Source organism: Ursus americanus, chromosome 5 (genome assembly GCF_024610735.1).
Source record: "Ursus americanus isolate L20-20 chromosome 5, mUrsAme1.1.p, whole genome shotgun sequence".
NCBI classification, from domain to species: Eukaryota; Metazoa; Chordata; class Mammalia; order Carnivora; family Ursidae; genus Ursus; species Ursus americanus.
In genome coordinates, this window is record NC_142131.1 from 68,067,649 (window position 1) to 68,091,555 (window position 23,907).

The 23,907-nt window shown below is 41.0% G+C and overlaps 1 protein-coding gene across 6 annotated transcripts in view; it reads right to left on the reverse strand.

Annotated features, from left to right (window-relative positions):
- Nucleotides 1-20,131: 20,131 nt before the first annotated feature.
- SNCAIP (synuclein alpha interacting protein) overlaps nt 20,132-23,907 on the reverse strand; it is a 150,557-nt gene continuing 146,781 nt past the window's right edge. For all 6 annotated transcript variants that reach the window (XM_045794852.2, XM_045794856.2, XM_045794853.2 and 3 more), the window contains one exon: nt 20,132-20,692. In XM_045794852.2, coding sequence (XP_045650808.1) covers nt 20,608-20,692 — 85 coding nt within the window. In that variant the 3' untranslated portion in view covers nt 20,132-20,607. The remainder of the gene's footprint in view (nt 20,693-23,907) is intronic.

The window sequence follows — 23,907 nt, forward strand, 5'->3', positions numbered from 1 at the left end:
ACAACAGTTGAGTAGCAAGAATCCCTTAGGGTCACCTTGACATGGGGCCAGTACAGACCCTCATTTTCAATGAGCCATTAAAGGATTTTATCCTTAATCCGGGATCTCAGGGGGAAGTGTGAGTTCCCACTGCCTTGACAAGCAGTTGCTGATGAGTAGGGCTGATTCCTGCATCCTTGTAAACTCCTCCCCTGGAGAGTCTTGGGGTTACTGAGGGGTGAGGACCCTACAAAAAGACTGAGCTGTTAATTTGTCTCGGAGCCCTCATAATTTGCTGTATAAATGATCAGAGTGATGTCATTTTGTCCCCTAAGAGGGTGAAGTTTGAGAGAGACCGTTACCAAAAAGTGAGGCCAATGTCCAGTAGGGCCGGCCTGGACACAAGGGGGAACTGAGTTTCCACAGAGCCTGCAGCAGTGACTCAAATCTAGTGCAGTTGGGAGCGTGAGCAATGAACACGGGACAGCAGTGTATCATTTGCTTTGGATTTAAAGTAGACCTATGATCCGACTTTGCAGGGCTAGGACCCAGGAACCTGCATTTTTTTAATGGATACCCCAGGTGACTGTGAGGCCTAGCCAGCCAGACCTGAGATCACTTCCTATATAAAGGCCTCTTCTAGTGGAGTAGACGAGGGCTGGAGGATGTATGTGCTGGTCCCTAGAAAACAGAGAAAAGCTCTCCAGGAGTTTGCAGGTGGGAACTGCGGGATACAAGAAGTCTTGAGCAGCTGTGCAGGAGGAGTGTGATGGTCTTAAGCAAATGTTGTTTGTTTGTTTTTTAAGATTTTATTTACTTGAGAGAGAGCACAAGCAGAGGGGAGGGGCCGACGGAGAGGGAGAGAGAGAATCTCAAGCAGACCCCATGCTGAGCAGGGAGCCCGATTCGGGGACTTGATCCCAGCACCCTGAGATCTTGACCCGAGCTGAAGGCAGATGCTTAACCAGCTGAGCCGCCCAGGTGCCCCTTAAGCAAATGTTTTTTTTTTTTTAAATCTACTTTATCAATTTATTAAAGTATCATTTACGTGCAATAAAACGTATCAATTTTACTGTACAGTTTGATGAGTTTTGAAAGAATATATACATCTGTGAAATGACGACTGCAGTCATGATAGGGAACATTTCCAACACAGGTAAAATTTCCTGCATGATACCTTGCAGTCAACCCCCTTACCGCCCGTATCCACCCACCAGCCAATGATACGCCTGTTTGCATCAGTATAGATTAGTCTGGGTTGTTCTAGAGATTTCTACAAAGCAACCACACAGTATACGTCCTTTTGTGTCAGGCTCCTGACATAGACTTGCACAGATTTGTTTCTTTCTACTGCTACGTGTATTCCACTGTATCAATGTATGAAGATTTGTTTAAACATTCACCTGTTGATGGATATTTGGGCTGTTTCCAATTGTGTGCTATTATGAATAAAGTTTCTGTAAACATTTTGGTCTAAGCTTTTTGTGGATAGGTTTTCATTCTCCTGAGTAAATGCAGTTGGTGTATGTGTAACATTATAACAAGTCAAGTGTTCTGCACCGTTTTGCCTTCCCACCATCAGTGTAAGAGTTTCAGTGCCTGGCGTCCTTGCCAGCACTTGGCGTTATCATCAGTCTTTCTCATTTTAGTGATTTTAGTGACTAGATGCTGTTTCAAACAGTGGTGCCTCATTTTGCTTTAATTTGCATTTCCCTCATGACTGACGATGGTGAGCACTTTTTCAGGTGTGTGTTTGCCACATGTTCATCTTCTTTTGTGAAGTACGGGTTCAGATACTTGGCCAGTCCCTTGTCAGAAATATGTACTGTGGATATTTTATGTTGTCTATGGCTTACCTTTTATTATCTTAGTGGGGTCTTTTGCTGAGTCAAAGTTTTTACTTTGCTTAAGTCCAAGTTCTCATTTTTTTTTTTCTGTCTAGAAAAATCTTTGCTTACAATCCAAGGTCACAAGTATTTTTCCCACGCTTCATTCTAGAAATTTTAAAGACTTAAAATTTTTTAAAATTTATTTATTTGAGAGAGAGAGAGTGAGAGCGCGCGCACAAGTAGGGGGAGGGACAGAGGGAAAGAATTTCAAGCAGGCTCCCTGCTGAGCGTGGAGCCCAATGCGGACTTGATCCCACAACGCGGAGATCATGACCTGAACTGAAATCAAGAGTCAGACACTTAACCGACTGAGTCACCCAGGTGCCCCTCAAACATTAGACTTTTATATGTAGGTCTATGATCCTTTTTGAGTTCATTTTTATTATGCTCTAGCATTCAAGCTTCTTTTATCCACTGTATTAGTCAGGGATCTCTAGGGGGAGGGGGAGAAAGACAGGGAGATTTTAAGGAATGGGTCGATGTGGTCGGGGAAGTTTGGTAAGTTCAAAATCTGATGCAGAGGATGGAGACTCAGGGAAGAGTCGCAGTTCCAGTCCAAAGCTGTCTGCTGGAATAATTCCTTTTTGCTCAGGGCACATCAGTTTTTGTTCTATTAAAGCTTTCAACCAATTGGATGGAGCCCACCCACATTAGGGAGGACAGCCTGCTTCACTCAAAGTCACCAACTGAAATAGTAATCTCATCCAAAAAATGAAAACAAAAACCCTAACGGAAACATCCAGAATAATGTTTGCTACTTACTTGGGCACTGCGACCCACCCAAACTGACACATAAAATTAACCATCACACCCACACAGATATCCAACTGTCCTAAGGCCACTTGAAAATTCTTTCCTATTCCCACTAAGTTACCTTGACAATTTTGTCAAAAATCAATTGAGCATATTTGTGCGGGTCTCTCGATTTTTGGACTCCATTCTGCTTCACTGATCTATATATCTATCCATATACCAACACAACGGTCTTGATTTTTGTAGTTTTGCAGGGAATCTTGAAATCAAGGAGCATAAATCCCCCAACCTTTTCAAAGTTATTTTGGCTTTTCTAGGTCCTTTGGATTTCTCTATATATTTTGAAATCAACATGCCAATTTCTGAAAAACTAAAATCCTTTCAGACATTTCATTGGGATTGTATAGAAACAACAGGCCAATTTGGGACAACTGACATCTTAACACTATTGAATTTTTTTTTAATCCACAAAGTTTATTATTGTGTTTTTAGGTCTTCAATTTCTCTCAGCAATGTTTTGTAGTTTTCAGCGTACAAGTCTTACATGTTTTTCTGAGTAGTCTCTTGTTTTTGATGCTATTGTAAAATATTTTAAAAATTTTCACTTTGCAACTATTCACTGCTAAAACATAGAAATGCAATTTATTTTTGTTTCTTGACCTTGTATCCTGAGACTGTGCAAAATTCACTGAGTAATTCTAGTAGCCTAGTTTGTAGATTCCTTAGGATTTTCTATGCACACCATCATGTCATCTGTGAATAACAACAATTTTATTCTTTTCCAAGTTGCAGGCTTTTTATTGCTTTTCCTTGCATTAATGCACTGGCCAGGATTTCCATTACAATTTGAATTGCAGTGATTAGACTGCACATCCTTGCTTTATTCCTAATCTTAATCTCAAGGAGAATAGTAAAATTTTCACTGTTATGTAGAATGTAGGCTTTTCTAACATGCCTTATCATGTTAAAAATGTTTTTCTCCTTGATGGCTAAAAGTTTTTACTCAGGAATGGACATTAAGCTTTGTTAAATGCTTTTACCATACCTATTAATATAATTATATTAATATAATATTAGTATTAATATAATCATTAATATAATCATATGCTTTTCTATTTTACTGTCTTATTGTGATACATCACATTGAATGATATAAGTTATAAAAATCAACCTTGTGTCCCTGAAATAAATCCCACTTGGTAAGGATGTATTATTCTCTACATTGCTAACTTCAGTTTGCTAAAATTTTATTAAAGGTTTTTGGCTTCTATTTTCACAAAGAATATTTATCCTTAGTTTTCTTTTCTTTTTAGGTCTTTATCTGGTTTTAAAATCAGGGAAAGAAAATAAATTAGGACATATTTTCCCCACCTTGATTTTCTGAGTTTCTATAAAATCGGCATCATTTCTTAAATGTGTGGTAGAGTTAACCAGTGAAGCTATTTTGATCTGCAGTTTTCCTAAAGTGTTAAAAATATCATTAATTTGATTTATATGTCAGATACAGCATTCTACGATATAAATATGGTTATTCAGATTTTCTATTTCTTCTTTATCAATTTCGGCAATTTAGGTCTTCCAAGAAATTTGTTCATTTTTTATGAAGTTGTCAAATTTATTGTCATAGAATAGTTCATAGTATTCTCTTATTATCATTTTAAATGGCTATAGGACCTCTAGTAAAAATGACTATTTCATTGCTGATATTAATTTTTTAAAATTTTTTCTTGATCAGCTTGGGGTTTACCAATTTCAAGAATCTTTTCAAATAACTAGACGTTTTCCCCTGTAGATTTTTCTCTATGTTTTGTTTTTCATTGATTTCTGCTTTTTAAAAATTTTAAATAATTTCTTTTATTTATTTATCTTTTATTTTTTAAATATTTTAAAAATATTTGATTTCTGTTCTAATTTTCATTATTTTACTCATTCTATCTACCTTTAGTTTAAATGCTTTTCTTTTTAGATTATTATTTTTTTTTTTTTAAAGATTTTATTTATTTCTTCGACAGAGATAGAGACAGCCAGCGAGAGAGGGAACACAAGCAGGGGGAGTGGGAGAGGAAGAAGCAGGCTCATAGCGGAGGAGCCTGATGTGGGGCTCGATCCCAGAACGCCGGGATCACGCCCTGAGCCGAAGGCAGACGCTTAACCGCTGTGCCACCCAGGCGCCCCTAGATTCTTTTTTTTTTAAATATTTTTTTTTATTATATTATGTTAGTCACCATACAGTACATCCCTAGTTTTTGATGTAAAGTTCGATGACTCATTAGTTGCGTATAACACCCAGTGCACCATGCAACACGTGCCCTCCTTACTACCCATCACCAGCCTATCCCATTCCCCCACCCCCCTCCCCTCTGAAGCCCCAGTTTGTTTCTCAGAGTCCATAGTCTCTCATGTTTCATTCCCCCTTCTGATTACCCCCCCTTTCTTTACCCCTTTCTTCCCCTACCGATCATCCTAGTTCTTATGTTCCATAGATGAGAGAAATCATATGATAGTTGTCTTTCTCTGCTTGACTTATTTCACTTAGCATTATCTCCTCCAGTGCCGTCCATGTTGTAACAAATGTTGAGAACTCGTTCTTTCTGATGGCTGAATAATATTCCATTGTATATATGGACCACATCTTCTTAATCCAGTCATCCGCTGAAGGGCATCTCAGCTCCTTCCACGATTTAGCTATTGTGGACAACGCTGCTATGAACATTGGGGTGCATATGGCCCTTCTCTTCACTACGTCTGTATCTTTGGGGTAAACACCCAGTAGTGCAATGGCTGGATCATAGGGTAGCTCAATTTTTAACTTTTTAAGGGACCTCCACACTGTTTTCCAGAGTGGCTGTACCCACTTGCATTCCCACCAACAATGTAGGAGGGATCCCCTTTCTCCACATCCTCTCCAGCAATTGTTGTTTCTTGCGTTGTCAATTTTTGCCATTCTAACAGGCGTAAGGTGGTATCTTAGTGTGGTTTTGATTTGAATTTCCTTGATGGCTAATGATTTTGAACATTTTTTCATGTGTCTGTTAACCATTTGTATGTCTTCATTGGAAAAGTGTCTGTTCATATCTTCTGCCCATTTTATGATTTGTTTGTTTCCCCTGTATTGAGTTTGAGAAGTTCTTTATGGATCTTGGATACCAGTCTTTTATCTGTAGTATCATTTGCAAATATATTCTCCCATTCCGTGGGCTGTCTCTTCATTTTCTTGACTGTTTCCTTGGCTGTGCAGAAGTTTTTTATCTTTATTATGTCCCACAAGTTCATTTTCTCTTTTGTTTCTCTTGCCTTTGGAGAGGTGTCATGAAAAAGGTTGCTGTGGCTGATATTGTAGAGGTTGCTGCCTATGCCCTCCTCTAGGATTTTAATGGATTCCTGTCTCACATCGAGGTCTTTCATCCATTTGGAGTTTATCTTTGTGTATGGTGTGAGAGAGTGGTCAAGTTTCATTCTTTTGCATGTAGCTGTCCAATTTTCCCAGCACCATTTATTGAAGAGACTGTCTGTTTTCCACCAGATGTTTTTTCCTGCTTTGTCAAAAATTAGTTGCCCAAAGAGCCGAGGGTCCGTTTCTCGGTTCTCTATTCTGTTCCATTGGTCTGTGTGTCTGTTTTTGTGCCAGTACCATGCTGTCTTTGTGATCACAGCTTTGTAGTACAGATTCTTAATGTGAAAACTTATATAAATGATTTTAAACTTTGTTTCTAATATAAGCATTAAAATCTAAAAGCTTGCCACTTGGCATTGCTGTCACTGCATCCCCCAGATGTTGATATATTATGTTTTCACTATTTTTCTTTTTTTAATTTTTTTTAATGTTTTTTTATTATATTATGTTAGTCACCATACAGTACATCCCTGGTTTCTGATGTAAAGTTCGATGATTCATTAGTTGCGTATTACAGATGTTATTTATTTATTTGACAGAGAGAGCGAGCGAGCACAAGCAGGGGGAGAGGCAGGCAGAGGGAGAGGGAGAAGAAAGCTCCACCCCAGGCAGAAAGCATGATGTGGGGCTCGATTCCAGGACCCTGGGATCGTGACTTGAACTGAAGGCAGATGCTTAACCGACTGAGCCACCCAGGCATCCCTCACTATTTTTCACTTTAAAGCTTTTTTCTAATTTCCTTTGTAATGTCTTCTTTGAACAGAATATATACACACAAACATATAAGCATATAAAGAAATGGAATTATATTCTTTATAACCTGCTTTTTGACTTAAGAGTAAATCAAGAACACCTTTCTGATAATTTCCTGCAGCGTCATTTTTCAGGCAGAGTTTAGTACATTATGGATATATTGCACAAAATTTATTTAAACTAGGCCTCTATTGCTGGATAACTTAGTTGTTTCCTTTTTTTTTTTTTTTAAAGATTTTATTTATTTATTTGATAGAGACAGCCAGCGAGAGAGGGAACACAAGCAGGGGGAGTAGGAGAAGAAGAAGCAGGCTCCTAGTGGAGGAGCCTGATGTGGGGCTCGATCCCAGAACACTGGGATCACGCCCTGAGCCAAAGGCAGATGCTTAACGACTGCGCCACCCAGGCGCCCCCCCCCCCCCCCATTTTTTCAGTTACAAACTGTTGTGATAAATATCCTCACATATTAGTTTTTGTGTAACTAAGAAATTTCTTCATTGTAGAGTTTCCTAAAAGTGGAATTGTTGTTATGTAAGGGGACCCTCTCTCAAGGCACCCTCCCGTTTTGATACCAACTTCTTGGACCTGAGCCTGTATTTTTTTGCATGGTTAATTTCTCCCCCCAGAGTTGATGTGGTCTGTGGGCTGCATCAGCCCTTAGGCATGGCCATTTGGCATTTCCAGAGATGAAAAATAGTCAACTGCCAACATCCAAGATTGCAGGGGGAAGGTCTTACATACAGCATCTGGATTTTTAGGTTCTCCTGGATAAGTGGGAATCTGGCAACACTAAGCCAACATTCCTACATGATAAGAATTAGTGGGAAAGGAATAATTACTTTAGATAGGGCAGTTTCTTTCCATGTTGTCATAGTTCTTACTTAGTCCATGCCGCTTGATTAGGACATGGCTTGACTCTTACAGGATTCGGGTTCACCACCCCTGATTTGGTAGGATAGAACCTATGAGAAAACTCATGCCAGTCACGTACAGGCAAACCCCAACCTACTACTCCAAACCGTGTGACCTTTCCAAGTGCACGTGATGCCCCCTTGCACTTCTTTAATTCTAGACCTCCACTTGGTAACCTATCGGACTTGTTCTTCCACAACACAATTCCATTCTTTTGAGGTAGAGAACAGAGATCTTCTCTGTGCTTTAATGCACATGAGTTTTCCTACGTGAACATTATCTCTAGAACTATGCAAACATCATGTACCCACATCATGTCTCTCAGATTTTTAGGCCTCAGTTTTAAGGATATATTGAAGATACAGCCTTCCCCTACCAGTAGTTAACTCATGGGACAGTTATGTTGAGATCAAATTATGAATATGGGATAATTGCCATCTCTTCCCCTCCCCTATCCAGCCAAAGAGAATTCTCTAATTACCAGATCAATCTCCTGTTTTTCTCCCTACAAATAGGAATTTTTTTCTTCTGCTGTAAGAGAGGTAAGGTCCATATACATGATGAAGTGGTACAGAAAATAATGAGGACAGGCAGAAAGAGGAGAATGATCTATTGAGAGCAATTACAGGGAATTGTGAATGGAAGGGCTCAGGATTGGCACCAATGTGAGGGGGAGAGGAAGAAGAAGAAAGGAGGTTTTAATAAATATTGTTTTAGTCTTTGAATGTGGAGCCCCTTTATGATTCTCAGCAAACCTAAGGAAAGGGTTTGAGTTATTGAAATTACTTTTGGTTGTGGGAAGCTGTTTTCTTGACTGCAGTCCTGTTCTGAGACCAAACTGTGTCTGGCCCAGGTTTATAATGTTACACAGGCTTGTGGATAGGTTTTCCTTGTTCGTACCCTTCTTACACTGTGCTCTGGTTATATTACTCGCTCTTCATGAGACACTAAGTACTGGACACCTGTTTAAACAGATTTAAGACTGCTCCTTCTGGCTGGGAGTTTTGTTGTATACCCTCCTCTAAAAAATATCCAAGACCTAGACAATTGAGACATAGATTTCTATTCTCCTTTTCTGTTTAGATTTCTCATTCTATGGTTTTTCCTGAAGTGGGGAGTCCACATTAAAGGTCATAATGCTTCTGGCTCTAGGGTTGGATTTCTTAAACACATTCCCAGGTCAACTGGAGTGCTAGAGTTTATTACTTTTTAAAAACCAAACCCCTGCCAAGTGAAAGGAGAGAAGGGCATGTTTAGATGAAAGTGCCTGATGTTCAAATTCTGTAGTTTGTTGACATTTTATTGCTCAATACGATTTTTCCTATCCTTCAGGGCATTTTGCTTAATGGTTTCCCAGGAACACTGTGATGAGGCTTCAAAGCAAACCCTAGGTTTTAGCAACAACGCTCTTATTCCAGTTTCTATGAGTCACATGTCCAAAACCTTGTACACATCTCAAGTTGTTCCCATAAACACTTGTGCCCAGAAAATATGGGAAACCATGTTAACAAGCCATATTAGATGTCGCACACTAATACGGAAACAAGCCAGGTAATTCCAGGGCAATAGATTTTTGTGGTGACTGGGAGGCGGAGAGGTGTACCTAAACTAGATGTTAACTGTACTGTACTAAATTCACTCGAGAGGCTCTGTCGCCAGTGGTCTGATCGAGCCAGCTGTTCAGTACGAATCTGTCAGTAAGCATTGGCTAGGTAGATGTGACGCCTTCTACACTGAATTATTACAAACATACCAACAAAATGATGTATGACCCCAAGAAGTCTGTCCTTCCTGAGTATTTATTGCCTGGGTCAAAAGGAGTATGAGCAATTTATTACCTTTAAAGTGCTTCTCATCTGACTGAACCCCATATACACAAGTAAAACATGGCTTCCTAAGGGGATATATTTTGGTACTTTTATGGTTGAAAAATGAAGTGCCAAATGCTTAGACTTAGCACTCAAAGTGCTATCTAATTTCTCTTTTCCAATTATCTCCTTCCAGAGCTGATTCCTTCTCCCTCTTTCTCTATTTGCACTGTATTGGGTACTTGTCATGGTCAACCGGTTCAATCTGAACGGGAGCTTTTCTCAGAAGGCAGGCCCGCTCAGAGAAGTAGAAAGAAGAAAAAATGGCTGCCATTCACTTAACCCAGACAAGTTCCTTAGAGGTATGGTGGAATCTCCTTCTCTGGAGGGTTAGGAAACATAGTCCATGCTTCTCTTATCTGGGATGGTGTGCACGTGCCCCTTCTGGCAAGTGCTGGGAGGTAGCCAACATTTCAGATCTCTCCTCAGAATACCACGCTTTTCCTTTCCAGGTGTTTATTACTGAAAAGCAGAGGAAACGGAGCTCTTACCTTCCAGTAAGAAGATATCATCGCAGGCAGCGTTGGCAAAGCCACTTCTGCGGCGATGGGTTCTACCAGCATAATCCTCCAGGAACGAATGTCATCCAGACCTGTAACATTTAAGGAGACTGTGGGGTCTGAACTTGTGCTTCGGAAAATGCTAATCCATGTTTGAAACTTCATCTGACAGCCTTTCTGCTATACGCATTGCACAAGAGAGGACATTTTCAGCCCTGGTTTTTAATTTTCTTCTTTTGCGGGCATAGGGACGGACCTCAATGTTATTTTAACTTAGTTTCCTCCAGGCAAGGAGATTTACTTAATTAGGTAGCCAGTCAAGAAATTCTGTTGCTTAACATTTTGTGTCGTACAGGCTGTGGTGTGTCTGGAAAACGGAAGGGGCACGGGAGAGGAAGCTCAGCCTTTGAAACTTGTCTAGGAGGAGGCTGAAGGATATTCAAATAACGTATTTTTAAAGGTCCACGGGGCCAAGATAAATTCTAGCAAAACGGCGCTGAAATCAGAGGTGTGATTTTTCCTAGTTGTCGCAATGTCAGTGTGGGAAGGAACAATGGCTCTGAATTCCCTTGGAAAGCTGCGCTTGTAGATACAAGCAGAAAGAAGGGCTTTCCATCCTCTCCTGACCGCTCTGAAACTTAAGGATAAATTACTTCCTGCTGGGGACTTATCGTTACAATCCAGCAACTGTTGGGAAAGTGACATCACGGGGTTTCTCTCACAGACGTGTGTGCAGATCCAGATAAACCTGGAAGTTTGCAGCCAGGATGCCAGGCATCTATTCAGATAAGGCACAAATAGAATGGTGCTTTTCGCCTTGAAGTCTCTACAGGGTTTGGAAATTGGCTGTGATTATACATCTCGCACGTGGGTTGAAAAAGGCAACCACCACCCATAACATAATGACCAGTAACTTCGCAGTTTAACCAAATATTTACTCCCTGTACCTGCAATTTACTGCCTGTAGCAAGTTTATGAAAATTTTAATATGCTTATGTTTAAAAAACACATCTCTTTCAATAGAGATGAACGCAAGGGAAATAAATCCTACAGTGATGAGTAACTTTAGTAATTCGCTTAGGTGTTCTTTGTGCTAAATTAACCTACATAGGGAGACTGAGGATGTGAAGGAGAAACCTGAAGTGAGAGAAGGGAGTGTGAGTTAGTCACATGTGAAAAGCAAGATTTTTTAAAAAAAGATTTTATTTATGTCAGAGAAGGAGAAAGAGACAGAAAGGGAGCATGCACATCCAGGGGGAGAGGCAGAGAGAGAAAGAGAGGGAGAATTTTAAGCCAACTCCATGTCCAGAGGTCAGGGCTTGATCTCAGGACTGTGAGATCATGACCTGAGCTAAAATCATGAGTTGGACACTTAACCAACTGAGACACACAGGTGTCCCTGAAAAGCAAGATTTTTCAAGCAATGGGTCAATAGATGCAAAGAGAACAACAAAAAGCATTGGGGAGGGGAGCTTCATGGGAAACAGAAGTTCTCTTCACCTGAAGGGATTCTAATTTTCTTCAAGCTTAGATAACGTGTTTTACCTATGTCGCAGGGTGTGTTTTCCTCCATCACATACCACCTCTCCCTGCCCCATCGGCCCCTCTCTTTCTCTCACCAAGCCAAGACCTGGTCCTTGCGTCTGGAATTTATGGGGCCTAAGGGAAAAGAATGTGGCTTTTTGTGATGTAACTCAAGTTACGGAAAGAAATCAAGACTCAGTGTAAGTTACAGGTAATATCCACAGTAGCACCAGGTTCATCTTTGCTATGAGAAGACCCGTTGCCCTACTGACCTCCACCTATACGATCTTAGGCACCATTCTCACCCCACCCTGCACAGCAGGGCAAAGAGGGGAGGATAGCCCATGCCGAGTCCTGAAGCCAACAGGAAACTGAACTTTGACTGGAGTGCCAGGGGAAGTAAAAGGAGAAAGACATAGGAGGAAGGTCAAGGTGTGTGTCAGTTAAGGTCATCTGAGAAGCAGCCACCAAAATGGGATTAGATGTGCAAGAGGTTCCTTGAGGGACTCGCCTCTGAAAAATCAAGGGGAGGGGGCAGGAGGAGGCAGGGAGAGCCTTCAGACTGGGATGCAGGGCTGACACATAGGGAAAGAGAGGGAAAGGAAGGGGGAATCACACAGGAAGAGCCTCAGACCACAGCATATTGTGGAGAAAACGGTGGCAAGATAAAGGAGAGTCCCAGGCCACCACTGTCCCCGAGAAGAGTCCCCCAGCAGGAAGATATGCCTGGGTTCTAATACCCCTGCTGTGCTCACTGTCCAAGAAAACCTGGGGAGAAGTGTGGCTCTGGGGTGAGCATCACAATGCAGCAGGAGGCACGTCCCATAGCAACTTCTCCTGAAGGTAGCTCAGCAGGACTAACTTCATGGCCACCTCAGGGAGGGACACATGGTGCCGATACAGGGTCCCGAGTGAAGGCTCTAAGGGTCTAGGACCATGGCCCTGCATCTGGGTTAGAGCAAGAAGACAAGTGGAATTATACAGAGAACTCACTTCTTGATCTCTGTTCACCTGCCTGTGGGTTAGAAAATCCTGCTTGATCAAGTTCAGGGCAGACTGAACACTATACGAGATTCTCAGAGCTGGACATCCTACCAGTGAGGACATTTGGCTGTGGATACGTAACATTGTGTGCAGACCTGTGAGGCTCCTTTTGATAATAGCATTCCCTGGGGCCTGGGGTAGCTGATCACAGCACCTGAGTGTATTTGTCTGCCTTTATTAAATGCAGACCCTACAGGGCACCTGCCTGGCCTCAGCCAAACACAAAGTGATTCCTCCCACCTCTCAACATTGTCTCCTAAGTCCCCACCCCACATATTGTTTCTGTCTTGCACTTTACATATATGTGTCTATGACTTCTCCCATCCTCAAAAGATAATGTGCAACTTGAAGTTAACAGTTGTCTTACGCTTTCAATCAGCATTGTCTTGCACACATAGTTTTGGGTTTTCACAACAGGTAAATAAAGGGACTGAGCAGCCAAGGGGGTAAGGTGGGAAAAAAAATACAAAGAAACATATATATTTCAGCCTACTTACTTTTCAGGACTAGTGGTGACTTTAATAGAAAACTCAGATATATTTCAACCATGAAAAAGGATCAATGCATACAATGCTTTCAATTTATATGATGTTATCTGTCAAATCTATTTCAAAAAACAAAGCATGAAAAAATAAGGACAAAGAAAGGGGGTGAAGTTGGCATGGGTATAGCTAGAAAAAACAAAGCTAAGGGTTGCTACTGAGATTGAATACAAACTTTACTTTTGACCTTTTCCTGGCAGGCAAGACAAAAAGGAAAACACAAGTTATATAAGGTTCTTATTAGCTAATAAAAAAAAAGCATGCCAGGTTTTCTATACAAGCAGATTTTTCCCCCCAGCACTAACTTTAAGAAGAATTTCTTTTATGGTTCCTTATAAAGCCATTGACTTTTAAAATATATGACGGTTTCAATAACAGTTTTATGAAAAAAAAATACAGAAACTTTTTTCTGTATGGCCATTTCTTATATTGATTTTTGATAAATGCCATAGTTCAGAGATGACATTTCTTTGGGGACTTAGGATGGAGTTCAACCCCCCAGGAGTGAAACGAGGTAGATGGATAATGTCTGGGCCTGTAGCCTGTGGAAGGGACCCTGGGAAGGGTGTGATCCACTTGCAATGCCCACGGGCTAAGTATCAACTGGAGATTATTAGCAAACAAACAAAGTTGTATTAAAAGAGAATCTAACTTCGGCTGTATTCTTTTTAAATTTGGCTCAACAGTTGTGCCTGGACACATACATTTTGATTTGACACTGGGCCTTTATCATAATGAATTCCATATACGTACAATGATCTAAACTTGACCCCACTACGACCCAAACTCCTATTAAGAGAAATGGAGAATGTGACAAGCATTCCAAAGGAAAAATCCTCTGGTTTACAAATCCATTGAAGCACCAAACACAGTTAAACGAGTTGCTTTTGTATTCTGAGATTCTTCAAGACTTGCGTAGGCTAACATGCTGTTAGAGACTGAGCTCCCTGGTAGACAGACTCTGGGTGATTAGTGTGTAGGAAGGTTACTACAGATGGCTCCTGGGATCAACACCTAAGGAAGACAAGGGGGGGAGGGGAAGGGAGAGGAGGAGCGCAAGATAAAGTGGAAGAGGAAGTGGGGTGAAAGCCATGGGGAACACTGGACCTGGGATAGCTTTTTGGAGTTGCCTCCCCTTGGGTGAGGGGCTGGGGCTGTACACCCCACACCGACCACTCACTGGAACCAAGCTGTTCTCAGAAGGGGTGTGCTCTTGGGCACCGTGGCTTTCTTCCGCCAAGGCCACTTCCCTGAAGAAGCTAACACCTGAGGGCTCTGGGCCAGCAGCCAGCAGTGAGGGGGACTAAGTCCCAGACTTTTTTTTTTTAAATAAAGATTTTATTTATTTATTTGTTTGTTTGTTTATTTGACAGAGAGGGAGAGACAGCAAGAGAGGGAACACAAGCAGGGGGAGTGGGAGAGGGAGAAGCAGGCTTCCCAGGGGAGCAGGGAGCCTACGCAGGCAAGGCTCGATCCCACGACGCCGGGATCACGACCCCAGCCGAAGGCAGACGCCCAACGACTGAGCCCCCCAGGCGCCCCTAAGTCCCAGACTTTTGAAGGTGGTCCATCACTATCTATTGGGGGATTTTCTAGGCACCGTTTGCCAAACTAGCAAAACATACTTTAAACGTGAGGCACAGCTAAAATATCTCCCAGACCTGACGGTCAGCAGAATCTCTTTTGTGACGGGCTGCTTTATTCCCATAACCTGGAAGCACACGCTTGACTCTGTAGGCTATGCCCATCGGTTCCTACCAGAAGCCAGATACAAGGGACTCAGTCAATGAAAAGAGCTTATTTTACTCACTTACATAATTCGGGGGACAGTCCATAAGCCTGTGCAGCCGCTTTCACGGAACCAGGTTCTTTCTCTTCTCGTCCCTTTTTGGCGTAACTTTTGGTCTCATGGCTACAAGAGTCACTACTCTACCCCAGAGGGGAAAGCACAAGCCACAAAATATAAACACCACGCAAGCCTCTTCCTCCCCGACATTTTCGGAAGTTCTGTGGGAGCTCTGCTGGCTTTTCATTGGCCAGAACCGAGTCACGTGACCACGCCTAATTTCCAGGGCGTCTGGTAAAGTCATTTCACCTGCGAACGCTTAACTGGCTTCTCTTAATTGGGAAGAGAGGGAGAAAGGATATTGAGAAGACGACTCGCATGGCCGACCCCAAATAATAGAATTTAAATCCTTCCTTGTTCCTCATGGGCTGAACGACTGCAGGAAACGGATTCCATAGGAAGAAAAGAAATACAGTCATAAAATATGAATGCGACTATGGGCACAACATCACAACAGAATGCTCGGCTTTCCAAATTTATCCGGTTGAACGCAGACTTTCCACATTTCATCAAAAGCAATATGCATTCATTACCCTAGATTTATGCTTGCCTTTCTGCCGCTTGGGACAGAGCTGTGCACATGGTAGACATTCACTGGGTGTGTGTTCATGTGTGTCTCTGTGTGTGCCGTGTAAACAAAGGAGCGTCTTTGGCATACAATGTAGCACTATACTGCTTCATAAAATCATGAAGTCGTGTGTCTTGCTGGCATATATGGGAAGCCCCTGCAGTGGTGGTTGAGGAGTGGTTCTGGGAATGGTTTTAGTCTTTGCTTGACTCTGCTTCCGTTTCCCTTATGCCCCTGGCAGATGGGTAGCTTTCTGATGATTTGATTTTATACATCCAGATTTTCGAGAACTTTTGAGAAAAAAACAATAGAAAAGCTACCCCCAGTATGATTTAAAAAGTGCAATTACCTCATCCTTTCTTGAAAACTGTGGTGCTCTCTTCTACCTCTTCCATCCAGAAAAGAAGCCTCACTTTCTATAATTACATGATTTTGAACTTTCTGCATATGAAATTATAGTATGGAATAGAATTTCCATATATACACATTAAACGTATGGACACACTAAACAGAAGAGTGTGATGACCCCAGTGATATTTCCCCAAAACACCTAATACCCTCTTCATATCCAACCCTAGGTTTAGGGGCTCATCATTCTTCCCTTCTCCTTGAGGAAGGGTCTTTTTCTGTCAAACTGTCTTTTCAAATATTGTCTCAATAGTTCATAGCCTCATACAATTAGAAGTAGAGGCCATGGTCAATGTCAGATGATCCTGCACTTCTCATATACTCTCAGCAGATGCCAATGCTAATGTTTCCTGGCCACACTTTGAGTTGTAAGGCGTTGGTTTTAAAGCTTGGTTGCATCATTGGAATTGTGGGGAGTTTTACAAATACTGATGTCTGGGTTCCACCCAGAGAGTTAAATTTATTTATTATAGGGTTGGCATGGACATCAGATTTTTTATTTTTTATTTTTTTAGCAGGGGGGAAGGGCAGAGGGAGAAGGAGAATCCCAAGCAGACTCTGCACTGAGCACGGAGCCCAGCATGGGGCTTGATCCCATGACCCGGAGATCATGGCCTGAGCTGAAATCAAGAGTCAGATGCTTAACTGACTGAGCCACCCAGGTGCCCCTGGACATCAGATTTTTCTAAAAGCTCCCACAGGTGATTCTAATGTATAGCAAGATTTCAGAACCCTAAGCTATGAACCAATTACAGTAGTTTTCTGCACATGTCCCTCCAAATACACAATTTGTTAACTTATGTATCCTTATAAGCCTCCAATGTGGTTAATACCAACTTTTGGGTGGTTTTTATTCCAAGAGAGCGCCTAGCACAGGGTCCCTTTCTGGGCATAGGCTCAGAGTCTGTTGACCACATCAGCATATAGAAAGATGCCATTCTATATACACGTTGTGGCCAAGAAGGGAGAGAGGATTTACTTTTCATCATAAATATGGGTACAGCACATTTCTACTTACTGCCATTCCTTTGCTAGACTTCTTCCAAGGATACCCCATACAAAGGGTTTCCAGATCTTGGGAACCTAGGGCAGACAAAGGGGAAATAATGGGGAGCGGAGATGTCAGCAGAGGAAAGAGAGTAAGGGAGGGAAGGAGAGAGAGAAAAAGAAGAGAAGAAGGGATGGAAGAAAAATGGGGAAGAAACGAGAAGAAACTAAGATGGATATAAGGGTAGCAGAAGTTGAAAACTATTGACAAAAATTGCCAGTAGGTATTTACAAATCACCATCTATGAAAGGTGACAAAGATTCTTGTGGAGATCAATAAATGTAGGGTCTTGTTAGGAGACAGGAATCAGGCACTCAAAAAGTTACATTAAACTATGCAATGAAGAATAAAGGGAAATCAAATTGGAGAGGACATGGGACTTATAGAGAGACCCATCAACATATGAGAGTTTCAAGGCAATAGACAGCATGAACTCCATTTTCGCGTGGGGAAATGATATCAACTCTGTTGCCATGGATCCCTTATTCTTATTTGGCCGTATCAGCTTAACTCAGATTATGCACATAGGTGGCTCCTGAAGAGAGAACATTTAACCCATTTCGTATCAAGGAGTCTTTCAGTGAATTATTTCAGTATTTTATAGTTATTTCCTCTATCCTGTACCATCCGGTATGTTACCTGCAAATATTCGCTCTGTGAAAAAAAATTAATTTTCAAAATTTCCTTGAAGATAGATACCCTCTGGCAGTCCTCATCCCCACTCCTAACCCCAAGATGCACATCTAGAAGTTTCTTCTTAGAGTTGAGGTCTTGGTATTAATGTTTTATGAGAATAAGAAATAGGCATTCAATCCATTCAAAGTGGTGAAGGGTTTGGTTTCTTGTTATCTTTTCTAAGAAACGTTCTTAGTTTGATGTGTTGAACTTTGGCAAAATGAGTCCCTTTAGTGACATAAAAGCAGCAATGTCTTTAAAAGACGCTGACAGATGCTGAGAGAGTTGTGGGGTTTTGTGTTTTTGTTTTTTTGTTTTTGCAGTGGGGCTGAGTTTCCAGCTCTGCTGCATGTAATTAGGCAGGCAGATAGAGCTTTACTCATTTTACTAGCCCAGTGGGAGGGAGGGGGGTGGGGGGCTCCAAAGTTCCGCTTACTTCAAGGAAACACACTCTCTCTTTCTTTAACATGTGCGTCTCCATTTCTGTGAACAAGTAAGAGTCTGTGTTTTCATTTTATAAATTCTGCACACAATTGAGCTTGTGGTAAGGAGCACATCATTTCTATTTATTTCAAGCAAGTGAAATTCATCCATTTCATAAAGAACTTGGATGGTAAAGATGGCGGACATGCGTGATTTAAGGATCAGCATTTTTAGTGTTCTAACGACATCAATAAACACAGAATGTATAGTCTCAGCAGTCTGGCTCATCTGAATCAAATAACTTTTTAATTCTTTGCTCTTCTGCACTTAGTACTCTGGTGTCTGAAATGTTTGCGTCAATAAACAATCGAATTGACAGTTTTCTAGGTCAAGGTAGCATCTCTTTCTTTCAAACTCTTGGTTTTCTCTGCTACATTTAATTGGGAACTCTGTGTCTGGTTCATAAAAGCTCTGCAGAATGCCCACCCCCCCTCTTCGACTTTTAAGTTTAAAAACCCAGTCTATCTAAGAACAAAGCTGGGGCCTCTGGGGAACAGAGAGAACACTCTCTGGGTCCCTTTCCCTTGCAAGCCCCATTCTAGAACTAAGTCCAAAAGCTTGGCTCATGTGTGACGCCAGTGTCACCTCTTCTGTACCAAGCAGAAAGCAGGAGAATCTTCACATGTGCTGTGAATAGAGGCCATATAGTCTCTATTAGAATCGCAACACTAGGACCCAGCAATGAAATGTGAACAAGGAGAGAGTGTCTGAGGCCAAGGGGCCAAAATCAGATTAAGGCATCTCATTGGAGGAAAAGACCACGCGAGCAACGCAGAACCACGCGGGGTATCGGGCTCTAACAACAGGAACTCAGAGGACCCAAACAAGGACAGAACAAATTGGTTGAATTCCTAGAGATATTGCTTTGTAGGTCGAAAGGAACTTACCTCCTAGATGTGCATGCAGGCCGGTCTCGCCCCTTGCCAGGTTTATCAAAGAAGCATTGTTTTGCCCAAGACTCAAGAGTCATCCAGAAGTAGAGCCAACACAACTCATGATCCCCGTGTATCAGTCCAGTGGGTAATGCACTAAAGAGATAGCATCATGCAGGACAGATAGGATAGTCCAGTGGGAATAATGAGCAAACCTGGGCCAGAGCCAAGTCTGCTATTTACAAGTAGTATTACTTTGGACATAGGACTTAAAGCTTTCTGAAGTTTACTTTGCATAAAATGGTAGTAGTAATATCTCTACATAGGTGTGGCTGGTACCTAAAAGGTACTTGAATATTAGGTCCTTCTTCTATACCTCGTTGCATCTTGTCAAGCCCAAGTTTGTCAGATAACCCATATATGCAAGATTACCTCCTAACTCAGAACCTTGGCCTCTTGTGTCCACGAGGATGCAGAACGGTCCCCATTTGACGGCCGTGGCACTGCTAGTAACTGTGAATAGCATACAAGGCTCCCTCTTACGGGTAAGAACACATTCAACTTCCAAACTAAAATTTGACAGGCCTCTTATGGGCCATGCCAACACTTTGAAAATAAAACTCTTGAAGTTTCAACAGAAATATATTTTTACATGATAGGACGAAACCATCTGGAACTTACTGCTTACATGGACTGAAAGAGCTGTATCAACAATACGGTTCTTATAAACTCAGGCTCCACACTGTCTCCTAAAGGGATTAGACAGGTCTCATAATGTGTTCTAGACAGAAAAAGTGACCCAAGCAGGGGCTGAATCCTTAGCTGTCATTAGTATTTTCTCATGTCAACGCTGGAATTTGAGAAGACAGAAGAAATTGACTTACTTTATATACTTGTCTGATCCTTTAGTACTTAATGAAAACTAGAATGTTTTATTTCACCCCTATGGGAAAATAGCTAAACCGGGCAGTTTGTTCCTGAAATAAAATATCAGCAATCAAAATACTCTCAACGTCCCTTAGAAAGCAGAACATCACAGGCTTATTAGAAAGTAGGTGCCCCAAGCTTCTAGGTGCTGTTAACATTGTTTTATTTCCTTTATACAAAAAGTAGAAATGACAGAAAGAACATTCTTGACAGAAAACAATACCACTGACCTGTTCTCATTGAGGAGCTGAGCCCAAACTGCCCATTTTACTGGGAAAGAAAAGTTCAATCAACATTAGCAAATATTCATGCAACTGATGAAAGACAAGATGGCGCCAGTGGCTTGGTGGATGTCGTGTGGGGAGGGTGAACCAATCCAATCTTAAAAAACATACATTGGCCCAAATCATGCTTTTAAACAGCATCTCTTTAGAAACAAGTTATATATACAAATATCACCCAAAAATGTGTATTATATAGTCTAGTACTATAAATTTAAGGCATCCTGATATGTTCTTCTGCTGGTGAGGCATTGTTCTCATGATTCTATTTCCACAGTGGATAGTCCAGAAATTTCCAATGGTGTCCAAAGGGCAGCAATGAGAGACAAGAAAAAAGTGATTTACAAGAAGAGTTCTTTTGACTCTGGCTCAGCATTGTGCTTTATGCTGTAGGATTTCTTCATTTTTCTATTGATGTCATTATGCCTAAGCAGAAGAAAAACCATAAAGGCCAGAATTAGATAAAACTATAGTCAAGTTACAAGACACCACCACTAAACAGCTCATCAAACATGGAAATTATCCTCATACAAACCACACTGAAGAACACTTCATTCCAGTAGGCAAATGATTTTCTTTTCATATAAATCACTCTTTAAACAATAAAAGCTATAGTCATGTAATAACACACACTTAGCAAACACTTTTTAATTTGGCTCTGGAAATAATTTCTCAGTCATGCTGATTGGAGTCCAGGCATAATTCTAGTCAAGTGAATTTTATCAAATTCATGTCAAAGTCACGTCAAATAGGATAGTAAGTATAGTAATGCTGGTCGAGTGGAAACAAGAGATGTTTATATTTTATTGACATGGATTCATTGGTGACATCTTTAATGTCCAATAAGCTGGAGTCTTAATCGTTCAAAGAAGATATTTTTTGGGTGTGTGATTACTGTTGGAAGATCGTAAGTAGGTAAGTCTAGGGGAAAAAGAAAAAACCAGGAAAAAGAAATGCTGTCCCCCCCCCCCCCCCGTCCCGCCAAGTATTTGATACCTAGTAAGCTTATGAAAAGAAGCAGAAGCTTAAGCCTGGAAACAGTTGTGCTTTGTAAGTGAATTCCCCTCTGGGTAGATGCTTTCATTTTCATGGGATATTACTCATATTCTGGGTACAAACATCTTCCAGAAAGGAGTCATCTCCTGAAGGTGGGTGAGCCTACATATTAATAAATTCCTTCTTCTTGCTATATCAGACAAAAACAAAGTGTTTCCAGTAATGCTACTTGCTAACAGGAGGACATATTTGGACGGAGAGCTTCAAGTGGGATTTTATGGCCTCGAAATTGTGCTTGCTTACAAAGACCATGTAGTCTATTCTCAGTGTTCCAGTAAATATTTGATCCTCATCACCACCTCAAAGTTCTGATTCTTACTTTATTTATTCCTCTGAATAGAACTTTATTTTTTTAAAGATTTTATTTATTTTTATTTTTTTATAATAATTTTTTATTATATTAGGTTAGTCACCATACAGTAGTACATCCCTAGTTTTTGATGTAAAGTTCCAAGATTCATTACTTGCGTATAACACCCAGTGCACCATGCGATACGTGCCCTCCTAATACCCATCACCGGCCTATCCCATTCCTCCACCCCCCTCCCCTCGGACGCCCTCAGTTTGCTTCCCGGAGTCCATAGTCTCTCATGGTTCATTCCCCCTAGTGTTTTTATTTTTAAGTAATCTCTACACGCAACGTGGGGCTTGAGCTTAATACTCTGAGATCAAGAGTTGCAAGCTTTACCAACTGAGCCAGCCAGGTGCCCCTGAAGAGAACTTTAGAGAGTGTCTATGGGCAAGAAAGGGAAGAAGGGGAAAGAAAAACCTGGTTGGTTAAAAGACGTTCTAGGGATTTCCAATTAAAAATGATGGATTAAATACACACATTCATCACCCCATTCTTACAAAGCAACACTAAAAGGAAAGTAAAGAAATAAGAAAGGCATAAACCCAAATGAATAAGGGAAGTGAGAGGCGATGATAATAAACAAAATACCAACACTATTTCAGAAATAGGAAAGTGGGTGGGCATGTGGAGTTGATTTAGCAGAGTAGAAAATGCAGAAATCTAAGCCTATGGGCAGGGAACCCAACAAACTGATTTGTGCTGCAAGATCATAGAAACCAAAAGCACCATGTATTCCTGAAGGTGACAGTGGGTGCTGAGTGGGGGTGAAAATGGGAAGATTATTCGAAAAATGTTTGGAAGTAGCAATTCATATCCCAGATTACCTCTCAGACCCACTGTAGCTGGGTGAGTACCTCCTTCCCATTGTGAAAGAAGACTGGAGGCTACAATCTGTAAGGCATGAACCAAAGAAAAGGGGGTGGAAACCATGAGATTAAATGAAAGTCTCCCTAAGTGAGAAAGTGCGAATATGATTCTCAACCCATCTCCTATTAATCTGACTCATGAATTCTTGGCACTCAGGTTATGGGCCCTAGCAGGAGATGTTTCCTTAACCTGAGAAATGAAGTGGCCAAGAGCAAAGACCTACAAATACTGACGGGGTCTTTCCCAACAAAGAGCCTAGTCCGCACCGGTTCGTGAAGCAGCATCTACCCGTCAACAAGCCTCACCCATAAAGTCGGAGCTTCTGTTCAGCTTCAGTGACTATAAATGAGTCAGAGACCATCAGATATTTGAGGAAAGTGCTCCTGTGAAAGACAGGGACCAAAATAAACAGAGAAATGGAAGTCAAAGTGCATAGAAATAACATAGGGAGACAAAGAGAACTTTAAACATCTTTAACAAGAAAAACTGGGAAAATGTCTGCAACTCATATTACAAAGGGTTAGTCTTCCTAATATGTAAAATATGAAGAGCTGCTAGAAGTCAAAAGAAGAAGACCAGAATCTCAATAAAATGAAGGATTATAAACAGTACATTCATACAGTGAAAGGATATGTAGCTATGTAAAATAATAAAGAAACTATATACTAATACATACAGACCCTCATTGTGTTAGGTGAAGAAAAGCAAGAAGCAAAACTGTGTGTAGCAAACACCACTTTTACTGCAAAAAGGAAGAAAAGAAAAAAAATATACATTTGTATTTGATTGTAACATTTAAGTAAGTCCTGCATGTATAATGCTACAAAGAGGAAACAAAGAGAAAACCAACAAAGTACCTTTAAAAATTAACACTATTATGGCAAAAATAAAAAAATTAGAAAGGTTGGAAGGTACAGGTTAGTTCTTTCCTAAAAGAACTAGAAAAAGCAAAAGTATGGATAAAGATAGAAGAATAACAAATCGGAGGATCTATCCAGTGTGTCCAACATTGCAGTAATATGATTTCCAGAAAGAATGAACAGAGAAATTGCAATGGAGAAAATGTTCAAAGAAATTGTACAAAATCATTTCCCAGAACTGAAGCATAGAGATTTCCAGATCAAAAAAGACTGCTGAGTGCCCACATGTCAGGAATGAAAATGGCATCATGACAAAGCATCAAGAAATCAAAATACGGGGGAATAGAGAGAAAATCATAATAGCTTCCAAGGGATTCACAATTAGAGAGGAATGGAGCTTCACAACAGACAGATTAGAAGCAAGAAGAACATGAAACAATGTGTTCAAGATCCTGAGAGAAAATTGTTTCCGACCTAGAATTCTATACCCAGCCAAACACACCTAA